This window comes from Crocodylus porosus, unplaced genomic scaffold (assembly GCF_001723895.1).
Source record: "Crocodylus porosus isolate Cpor-Errol unplaced genomic scaffold, CroPor_comp1, whole genome shotgun sequence".
Classification (NCBI taxonomy): Eukaryota; Metazoa; Chordata; order Crocodylia; family Crocodylidae; genus Crocodylus; species Crocodylus porosus.
Genome location: NW_017728949.1, coordinates 44,356,315 through 44,368,205, shown reverse-complemented (window position 1 = coordinate 44,368,205; position 11,891 = coordinate 44,356,315). Strand labels below are relative to the sequence as shown.

General features: G+C 40.6%; 1 protein-coding gene across 1 annotated transcript; it reads left to right on the top strand.

Moving 5' to 3' along the window:
* The first annotated feature begins 6 nt into the window (after positions 1–6).
* On the top strand, positions 7–9,020 carry KLHL23 (kelch like family member 23). The gene is made up of 3 exons (XM_019554678.1): positions 7–1,220; positions 2,983–3,135; positions 6,266–9,020. The coding sequence occupies exons 1-3, from the start codon at positions 8–10 to the stop codon at positions 6,574–6,576; spliced, it is 1,677 nt and encodes a 558-aa protein (XP_019410223.1). The 5' UTR covers position 7; the 3' UTR covers positions 6,577–9,020.
* The last annotated feature ends 2,871 nt before the right edge of the window (positions 9,021–11,891 follow it).

Sequence of the window (11,891 nt, the reverse complement as noted above, 5' to 3'; positions counted from 1 at the left end):
CGCCGCCATGGCCGTGGCGGGGCACGAGGGCTACGCCTACACTTTCCGCGACGCCTCCCACGCGGCGGGGGTGCTGGAGGCCTTCGGCGCGTTTTACCTGGACGGCTCGTTCACAGACGTGACTCTGCGGAGCGCGTGCGGGGCGCTCTTCCCGTGCCACCGGGCGGTCTTGGCCGCCTGCAGCACGTACTTCAAGGCCATGTTCACGGCCGACATGAAAGAGAAGTCCAAGCAGCAGATCAGCCTCCCCGGGCTGGGCCGCGCGGCGCTGGAGGCCCTGCTGGACTACGCGTACACGGCCCGGGTCCGCATCACCGCGGGCAACGTGCAAGGCCTCCTGCGGGCCGCCGACCGCCTCCAGTTTGCGGCGGTGAAGGCCGCCTGCGAGCGGTTCCTGCTCAGGCACCTGGATGCCGCCAACTGCATGGGGATGCACGCCTTCGCGCAGCACCACCACTGCCCCGAGCTGGAGAAGGAGGCGCGGAGGCTGCTCCTGGCGCACTTCGAGGAGGTGTGGAAGCAGGAGGAATTCGTGGACGTGAGCGAGGAGAAACTCCGGTTTGTCCTCTCTAGGGACAATCTCAATGTCCGGAAAGCGGAGGCGGCCATCGAAGCTGTTGTTCGGTGGGTAGCGCACGATGTAGAAGAAAGAATTGACTGCATCTATGAGCTGCTGGGCTGCATCAAAGTAGATTTAGATGAAACGTACCTGAGGTCGGCCTTGAGCCTGCAAAAGAAATACCGGCTCAATGATGACAAGATAAGGGCGCTCATATACAACGCGCTGAATCCCAAACCAACGGAGGCTTGCAAAAGGCCCACAGCAGTTATGTATGTGATTGGAGGGTACTACTGGCACCCTTTAGCAGAAGTACATGTCTGGGACCCTTTAACCAATGCTTGGATCCAGGGAACAGACATGCCAGATCACACGCGGGAGAGCTATGGGGTCACTAGTTTAGGACCCAACATTTATGTAACTGGCGGTTATAGAACAGAAAACATAGAAGCTCTTGATACAGTATGGGTATATAACAGTGAAACGGATGAGTGGAAAGAAGGCTGTCCTATGCTTAATGCCAGATATTATCACTGTGCAGTTACCCTGGGGGGCTGCGTCTATGCCCTAGGGGGTTACAGAAAAGGAGCTCCAGTACAAGAAGCAGAATGTTATGATCCGTTACAACAGACATGGGTTCCCATTGCAAACATGATCAAAGGTAGGTAATCTTTCTGTACGCTTGACATCTCAATAGCTGCTCTTGTTCATTTCCTTTCTGTAATCTCCACACACACATTTCTGGTCCAGTCTAAAATCCACTGAAGTCATTTGGAAGTCATACCAATAACTTTAACGGTATGGGATTTGGTGCAAACTTTTCGTAGCCAAATTACTATAAACATATGAACTCTGTGCTGAGGACCATATGCAAAAACACCACATTCTGCCTCTCAGGAGAGCTTGTTGGCATCCCCGCTAAGTTGGCAGCATTACTTAAGGTTTGGGAGGTAGTGCCATGCAGAGCGGGCGTGGGGTGTCTCACTGCAGCCATCTCTAGTGCCATATTGTGCTGGTATTGAATGTGACTTTGTCCTTTATGAATGTATAAGCAGGACGTTCAATTTTAATGTCCCCTTCCTTGTGTAAAAGTTCTATGCAAGGTAGAAAGAATATCGAGGTCGCTGCTTATAGATATTGCCCTTCTGGGGCTGAGCAGACCCTCAAAAACTAGTTTTTGAAAGCAGAAACTGTATAAAACAATCTTAATATCTTTATCTAGAATATACTGTACTGAAACATGTCTTAATTTTAGTTCCAACGGAAGGTTACTACTTTGGATCCAAGCAGCAGTTATGCTTTATCTGAAAAAAATGTCTATTAGACCACCAATTTCTGAGTAATATTTCAATATTAAGCATTCCAATTAATTTTAGTCATGCTTCTCTCATTTGAAAGTTCTTTTAATGTAACTTGTTCGTATTTCTATATGCTACCTCTCTACAGTTTGTAATGACCTCTTTTCTGTGAGGATGAGCAGCACCAATCTATTATTCAGGCTGCCAAACAACAATTTTGCTTACTAATGTTTAAACATTGAATTTTAACTATTGCCTAGAGTAAAACATATTACTTTGTTATAAAAAACCCCCCGTGAATAAAATATCAAAATTAAATTACTGCACACTGGTTTTTAAATTAGTGTCTGAAAAACACCTAGAAAATGGATAACGTTAACAACCAGTACAAATTGTTTAGTCAATTACTCTGACATCCATGTCATTTCATGTAAAAACATTACTGTTTTTGCTTATTAATGAAGCAGTATAGATGTTGGAATTGCAATGTTTTGCTTTTCAATATAGATGTTTTATGCATTTTTGTATATGATAACTTTTTTAGAAACATAAAAATACATTATGTCCTTAATATTGTCCATTTTAACTTGTCAAATGCCACTTTCTTTTACGTTTTCCCCCCTAAACGTAAAGTCTGTAGGGCTCTATATTGTTTACTTCCTTGATTGTACAATAATATCATAACAATGCCACTACTGGAATTAAAAATACAGTAGTAAAATAATCCTGTGAGGTACTGAGCTCTCTTTAAAGTTGTTCTTCATAAAAGAATTATGATTATAATTTCATGGAAATTTTAAGGTAACATTTTTTGCCAAACACAATTCCTAGAATATAAAGATCACACACCTTTTGTATGGGCTGAAAAGATGGATTCGTATTATTTAGTATACTATGCAATATGTCAGTTATGCTTTATGTTTTTAATTTGCTTTGCTATATATTAATGAGCCTAGTTGGCTTGCCACTCTGATGCTTTTGTTACTTTTTTATTTATGTACACAAAAGTATAATTTTATGCTGAAATGTAAATTAACAGGTATCTTTAAATTTGCATTATTAATGGCAGTGGCAGTAAGTATTCTACAGCCTGAAGGTGTGCTGTGAATTTAATATTGTAAATAGGTGTTGGAAATGCCACGGCCTGTGTCCTGAATGAAGTCATCTATGTAACTGGAGGCCACTATGGTTACAGGGGAAGCTGTACCTATGACAAAATTCAGATTTACAATTCAGGTAGCAACGAATGGAGCATAGTGACCACAAGTCCACATCCAGGTAAGCGCAATCATTTCGCTAATAAATATGGAATTTAACTCTGTTATTTTGTCTTGTAAATTTTAATAATTACATATTGTTTCAGAGTGGTCTTTTATAAAAAAAAGAATGAGCTTAAGTGGCAGTCCATTCCAAGTTACTCTAAAGTGAACAATTAACAAAATATTTAATCGATTAGCTATTAATAGGGTAGTATAAAAGTGATATACATAAGAGAAGAAAGTAAGAACTGAATTCAGAGGAAACATTCTTAATATATTACCACTGTCACTCTTTAATTCTATTTTGAATGGTTTTCTGTGTACATTTGTGGGAGGGGAATTTGTTTATAGAATTTTTTAACAATATTTTAAAATAAATGCCCAGAGTGTACTTAAATCTAGACCATAGTGGGAAACAGCTTTTCTGTCCCACAAAATGTTTTGAGAATTAAAAATTGTTTCTATCCCTCACTCTGAGCCTTCAAAACTTGAAATGGAGAACAACCAATGGCCCACTGGTCAGAATACTCACTTGGCACGTATGAGATCTAGGTTCAAGTTCCTGCTCCCATTAGTATTTCATTATCTGCTAAAAGGAGAATAGCATCAACAGGAGAAACCCATCTTGGAATACCTGGGTAATTAGGGCACAGCTGTGGGAAACTGAAGTTGAAGAGGCCATCTGATTTACATAGAGCAGGGCATTGGACCTGGGTGTCACATACCATGCGATTACTCCAGTCAACAAGTTATTTCAAACACTGGGAACATACTGCCCTAGTGTATTTCCAGAGAGCAATTACATACCCTCTCAGCTTTTATTTTGCTAAGAAAAACAATTTATGGTCTCATAGCCTCTTTTAGTTGCACAGAAACATGGACTCTTCATTCCCCTGATCATCCTAGTAGCCCTTCCCTGCTTCTTTCATTTTAAATCATTCTTGAATATGGATGATCCAAACTCTACATTGATACCTTGTACAGTGGTATTAATCCTGCCCTGTGTATACTGGAAATATTTGACCCGATACATCCTAGATCTTTGCTGCATCTTTGTTGATACATGCTAGATCTTATTTGTCTTTCTAATGGCTGCATGTCATTAGACCTGTGATCAACCAATACACCCAGGTCTTCCTGCTCCTCTGTAATTTCAAATTGATAAAGTGGCCCCTTTAGTAGGAATTCTTGCAATTAGTCCTCATGCTCATAACTTTGCACTTTGTCGTTAAATTCCACTTGCATTCTTTCATTCCTCAAGGTCATTCAGTTCTTCTTGTTTGCTATTTTACACATAGAGTCCGGTAGTTCTCTAAAAAGAGAAAGGACCATAACTTGCCTTCCAAATTCTTGGGAAAACAAGTGATTAAATCTAATCAAATTCCACAAAATATTAAAATTATTCCAATAATTATTCTTATCTGATCTGAACGTGAACTTGAACTCCATCGCGTTTACTTTCTATTCATCAACCTACAGCTTTCCTATTGAATCAATGGACCAGGAGGAGGGATAATGAGGGGTTTAATTTCTCATAGGATCAGGTTCCTTTCCATTCATATATTGACATTATCATCACAGCATCTGAATATGTTCCAGAAATTCAAGAAGTATATACCTAATTAATACATTACTAGAGAAGGACTAGATTATTAATATATTGCCCTTATAAATGTAGTACTACAGAAGATTACATCATTAATATATGCAGGCAAGGTTCTTTGAATACATATGATATCTTTTATTAGACCAACCGAGTAGTTGGAGAATTTTTTTTCCAACTACTCAGTTGGTCTAATAAAAGATATCACATCTACTCAAAGAACCTTGCCTGCCTATGTCCTTAGACCAACACGGCTACAACCAAAAACCCAGCATTATTAATATATAACACTAGTTTCCCAGAAAATTCATCCACTCATGCATTTAGCACTGGTCTTTTACATGTATTGCTACCTGGCAAAATAAAAATTCTCGAGCATATTTAGCACCAGAATCTACATATTAAGTTTCAAAAATAAAATTTTAATTTGAATCCTGTTAGTGATGGAGATAATATGTAATGCAATTGACACTTCTTTGAGTCTGCAGAAATATAAATTGCAATACTACTAAAGAGAGGATGACTTGGAAAAAAGGAAGAGATAAGAGTAGTAAATACTGGTATTGCTGGCAGTTTGGCTTTGGAATAGAACAGCAATAAGACCACAAGTATCCAAAAAGCATAAACACCAGTAAGGAAGAAGGTGCTGTTAGGTCTCATTCTAACTAAAAATCATAATAGCTTTTATCCAGTTCTTATCAATAGAAGTATTTTGCAAAAAAAATGTCTGTTTTTCTGTTTTATGGATGTGGAAACTGAAAAACAGATGAAGTGCTTGCTCAGAGGCCTTGTACAGATATTCAGTTTCTCCTAGGAGAGTCGCTGGTCTCCCAGGAGAAATCATGAGTGTCCAGATGTTCAGGCATTTTCCTCACAGACTAAAAATGGCCACTCCAGGAGAAAAATAACCTGAGAACAACTATGGTTAAATCACTCCCAGAAGACTTTCTCCTCAGAGAGCAAATGTCTATACATGCTGTAAGTCAACTGACTGAGCTGGGAATTACATCCCTGTTCCCTGACTCCCAGTCCAGCCTACTGCTTTCGTATAATGCACTGGATTGAAACTGAGAGAAAATTAGGTTTCTTTTCAGGAAATAGTTTTGACAGTGAAGCAGGATTGTGACATGTTCTTCTGGAGAAGTGGTGGAAACCTCAGCATATGGCCATTGTAATCTTGACTGGAAACGGGTAAAGAAAATGAACCATAAGGAACACCAGTAAATTAACAGGGATAGAGTTAGTGCCCATCTATATCCACTTTCTACATTTTAGCAACATACATTCTTAAGAGACTTTCTCTAATGATATGTGATCACATCCACATGGTAGCTTTTTTGATGACTTTAATCTTCTCCAGACCAAGTATAGCAGAAGTTCTTAAGATTCTGAACCTGTTGGACTCAGTGAAGAAATTCCCATTGACTTCAACTGAGATCAACACCCCACTGTTGTCATGTTGCTGCAGTTCCACTCCCTAGCTAATCTTGTTTAAGGGTTCACATGATTTTTTCTAAATTAAACTACTTTCCATTTCTCCCTGAAGAATATGGATTATGTTCTGCTGCATTACAAAACAAAATCTATCTTGTGGGTGGACAAACGACAATCACTGACTCCTATGACCCAGAACAAAAAGAATGGAAGCAGATGGCTCATACAATGGAGAGACGGATGGAATGTGCTGCAGTTGTTATGAATGGGTGCATCTACGTAACGGGAGGATATTCCTATTCAAAAGGAACATATCTACAGAGCATTGAGAAATATGATCCTGAATGTAATCAATGGGAAGTAGTAGGCAATCTGCCTAGTGCCATGCGTTCACATGGTTGTGTCTGTGTGTACAATGTTTAACAGGATCTGATTATTATATTTCTGTTGCACAAAAGAAGCATATACAGTCTCCATACCAGTATAGGTTACCTCTCAAACTATATAAGATAAACTAATGGTTCACATTCAAGCCTAAACCTGTAAATAAATGTTTATTCATTTGAAGTGGCTTAGTGTAATATAGATAATGAGATAATATTGTCATGCAGTTTCACCTGGGGAATAAATTCACTGGTCATTCTGTATTGTAAAAGTTTACAAAACCTTCTTATAAAATGTAAGAAATAATGTGAAATTACTAATGTGTATTAATTAACTATTAGAGGAAAATGTAGTCTAGGTTTTGTCATGTTGCTAATAGGCTTTAAAATAGAAAGACTTAGCTTTTCTATGGACTATGGGGTTTCAAGTGAAATGAAAGTAGAAATGGTAATGTTTACTGCCACAAGCTGATTGACTTGTTAAGACATTAGTTGCCTGTTTTAAAATCCCTTAGCAAAACAGAGGAAAAATTTGTCTTAGTGTTCCAGGAATAGGGCAATGCTCTACTTCTGTGGAAAGGCACTTAGGGAACAGTGAGAGAAGGCCCTACTTTGCTCTGTAATAACCCATCTGGGAGATTCAGAAATACATATTGTTGAATCCAGATAACCGTTTTGGTAAGAATAGTTCACATGCATGTTGTGGGCGGGAGGGAAGGAAGGCTTGCAGAATTCCAGTAGCTCTCTTATGACGTAGACTTTTACATTACAGCTACAAACCAGATTTTTATTTAAAATAGCTCTTTCATTACCAAGGTTTTCCAAAAGCCCTAAATTGCAAATTAAGTGTTGGCAGTGCTGTGAGTGAAGTAAATGAAGCAACAATAGGAACTTGGAAAAAAGCTTGGTGAATTTAGAATTCAAAGCTGGCCAGGGCACTGGATTGTATTAATTTCTTTTCTGAAAGCAGTATGGGGGATCTTTATATTGCCTAAGGAGTTATCTGAAGTGAGCAGAAAGAAATCCCATGTTGGAAGGTAGAATTATTATTCCCACAATGCAGCATTTCTGTGTCAGCTCCAGGGATAAGGCAGAATCCAGGCAAAGGGGTTGAAAAGATATGAACTACCAAACAAGCCTTCTTCCAAGTGAAAAGTGCCCTGTCAAATGTCTCAGGGAATATATATATAAACAGAGATTTCTTAAATCACATTTATTATGGATTGCTGCTAGAGAGGCACCCATTTTTTTTATAGTGTGCTGTTTCTTTGTGTCTACCATGGGACATTAATATGTAGCTTGTTTTTAAATATTAATTGTACAGCTGTTATGGCAATGGGCATCTAAAGTTTTAACCCTCCCCACATCGACCACATTTTCTTCTAAAATAGTATAATTTGTATTTATGCACTTTACAACAAGCAACCCCCCCACTATCCTTTAGAAAAAAAAATCTCTTTCTTCAATCTTCTAAGACCACTTTTTACAAAACGAAGAGTTCCTTCTCTCAGAGCTGGCAGGGATCTACTACTGGTACCTGTAAGAAACTTCTTCAGTTTTCTTTCCCCTTTTTGTACCATTCTCCCTATTTTTGCATTTGAGCATGACTTAGCAGGTTACACAAAACTCTTTGAGTTTTGATTCAAGACTATGTTGTACATACGTTTCTGTTTTGCTATTTGTGCTTACCTCCTTTAAAATGTATATATACATCATGCATGCAGGGAGGAAACAGATACTCTAAAACTGAAGTTGTGCTTATTCAACATTCTCAGTGGAGAGGTAGGTAATGATCTTAATATAGTTTGTTTATACAAACTAAACTCTAGAGAAACCTAAGCAATGGAAGAGTCTAGTTCTGTGGACTGTAGTGGCTAGATGAATTAGCACAAAGAACAGTGAAGGGCAAAACACAGAAAAAACTTACAGATGAAAAAATTTCATGTCACACTGTCTTCTTTTTTAAATTACTTTCTTCTCTCCTTTCTTTCAAAATTATTCTCTATAGTTAAAAAAAACATAAAACGAAGGAGCAAGATCACAAAAGCATTAAGACTATGTACGTTAAATAGACTCACAATGTCAAACAATAAACTCAAGCATGTACCTCACTATAGAACATGCTTCGGTGTAGTTTCATATTATTAAGGTAGTACTGTACTAGCAATCAAAAATTCTGTTCCTTACTCTGTCACTAATTTGCTAGCTAGGTGACCCTTGGCAAGTGTGTGATTTTTACTGATCTCAAACTAACCTTCTCTGAAGCAAATAAAGATAACTCACTTCAGGTATCCACTGAACTCAAAGGAAGTTTTGCCATTTTTAATAGGAACAGGAACAGGCCCTAATTTTTTGTTATTTTTTAGGGCTATCAAGTATTATACATGCACAAATAGTTAATATTAAGATGGCAGAGCACCTTTGGGGTGCTCGCCATGTGCCAGGGGCTGCAGTAGGCTGGGGCAGAGCCCAGCAGGGAAGGCAGCCAAGTGAAGCCCCCCAGATCTCATTCTAAGGGGGGAGGTGTGTGGTGGAGCACCTTTGGGGTGCTTGCCACTTGAGGGCTCACACAGGCTCTGAGAAGAGTCTGCTTTGGAGCAGCATCAGAGGAAACCTTTCCTGGGTACCATTTTAAGGGGGAAGGTGTGTGGCAGGGCACTGTTGGTGCCTGCCACTTTAAGACCTAAGTCAAGCAGCCAGCAGGTGCCTGTTTGTGGCATACATTTTAGATTTAGGGCTGCCTATATAAGCAGAGCATTTTGCTACTGGCAGAGGAGGCAGTAACATTGCCTGGCTGCAAGGCTTCATGGATCATCCTGGAAGTAAGGCAGGAGCTGTAGGGGATGGTTAGGAGGCTCCTGGTCCTGGGCATGACCTAAAACTGCACCCTGCCAGGAGTGGGTGGCCTGGTGGGGCTCTCAGTGGTGTGGGAGCCCACAGGAAATGCCAGGCCAGGTATCATTCTGGTGAAAGGCCGTAGCCCTCACCTTTGGGTAGGTTTGTGTAACATCAGAGGTAGTAGGGGGCCAGGCATGGCTATGGCCACCTGAGCCCACCAGGGAGGGAAGCCCTGTGGCCCCAAGTGAGGGGGGGCAGAGATGAGTAGCCCCAGTGAAGCGGGGTGGAAACCAGAGGGCTGAGAGCCCAATTATGTATAGATATAGAGAGAGCACAATGACATGCTGCTCTGGGGAGGGGGGAGTGAGAGTCCCCATGAGACCCTGGAGCACCAGTCATGGTGTGAGTTACCCCAGCTCCCACGACTGGGTGAGTTTTATACCCAGTAGGGGCCAGAAGGCAGACCCCAGAGAGCGGGGCTAAAGGCTCAGATGCTCAAGGCAGAGTACCCTCATCTGGTCAATGCTGGGGCCAAGACCAGAAAGGTCAAAAGGGCCAGGGGCCCACCGTAAGGGATGCCCAGAGCTGAAGGCCTGGGGTCCCAACTGGCCTTGGAGGGGAGGCCTGGGCGTGTGTAGCCAAAGGTCCCAGGGGGGACCATGTCTGAGAGGAGAAATAACTTCAGGGAGCTAGGCAGCCTGAATGAAGGCGGAGTAGGCCACCTGAATGGAGGGATCAAAGAGGGGTCCTGATTGGATTATTCTGGGGCCTGTGTGGGGCTGGTGAGATTAGCATTAGCGGATGCCATCTGCAAGGCATGGGCTGCAGTGTAGGGAAGGTATGGAGCCACAGATAGCACCCCCTGGCATCGGGGCACGAATGGCTAGCCTCCCACCTTAATTAAGAACAAGGCATGGCAGGTGAGTCACGTGGGTGGCGTGCCCAAAGGCAAGTGGAGAACCTGGCACGGTGGCTAGGTGAGGAGCACCACTTTGCCACAACTAATATTAGGTGGTGCTACTTCTTACAGTTCATGTTTGTAACACATCAATCAGATTAATTTAGGAGTTAATCAGAACAAATATTGGGCAGAGGCACTAATATGAATTCACTGACAACACGGGTTTTGCTTCCTATCAAAGAGGATGCACAATTTATTAAAATTTAAAGGTTGATTACATTTTCTAAGCACCCTAGGCAATAGATGCCATGCTTTTTAATATTAATAAACAGATTAATGTGACCACTTAATTTATGAAGAAAGTCTAATTTTATTGTATTTATTTGGGTGTGGAGGAAGGGCTGGTTTTGTGATCAAAGTTCTTGTTTTAATATTTTTATTTTTGAATAGTAAAGAATTAGAATGAAATGATCTAAAATCAAGGTAGTTATTAAGTTAGTACTGGTATGTATTAATGTATTTAACTACAGTTTCATTAATTTTGATAAATGTGACACCCTTGGATTTGGTAATATAGATGGGTTTTAAAACTCTTTCTAGAAAATGTAAAATGCCACACTATTTAATAAATTCAGTTGTGAAATACGTTGTTGTTGTGCAGGATTTTTTCTCTTAATTAAAAAGCACAGTGGAAGCAACCCACCAAACTCATTTTGTGCATACCATGCTTTTTGCCACAGAAATTTATTTCCTCTTCTTGTATACACGCATTATCAAAACAAATCCCAACTTTTCTTGCTTCTGCATTTAAAGAGTATAATGTATTTTAGAATACCTAGTAAAATAAAATTCTTTGTTATTAAGACCTAATACACTTTTTAAATCTTCTACTGCTTTAGAATACATTTCCCTATCCTTCTTTGCATTGTCAGTAGTCTTCCAGCACTATTACTAATTAGTAATAGTGCTGGAAGACTACTGACGATCCAGTATTACTATGACTCCTCTATAATCGAAGACAAAATTGGGCTGTAGAACCTAAAGACAGAAGACTGCTTTCTCTGGGAAGTGGGGAGAACTGTTTTTAGGTAAAAAGCAGAGATACAACAGGATGATTTCAACTGACTATCTTGCTAGAGACAGAAAAATGCCCTTTAAAGCCCCCGTCCTTTAAAATGAATGTGCTGAATTTTACGCACATAAGTAATCCCCTTAAAATCAAGGGGACTGCTCAAGTGCTGGATTTTAAGCATGCTTCAGGTAAATTGTGAAACTGTTTTGTCAACCTAGGTCTAAATAATTGATCTGATTACAGAAACCTCACAGGAGTGCATTTGCACAGGAATGTAAAACTTGGGGTGTCAAACATATGGCCCATTGGAGCCCTGTGACCTGGCTTGTGGATCTCAGGCTAATAGTGCAGCTTGTCTGGCACATATGCTGGACCCAATGCCACAGGTGCCGCATGCAGCATGGGAGGTTGGGGGGCACCAGACGGCTCTGGTCTGGACCTGGCTGTGCTAGTGCCAGTACACAGGGAAAGTCTGGTAGGGCATGACATGCAACTTGTGTCCCATGCTGCTGCCCTAATTGGACACTGCCCATCTACCCCACAG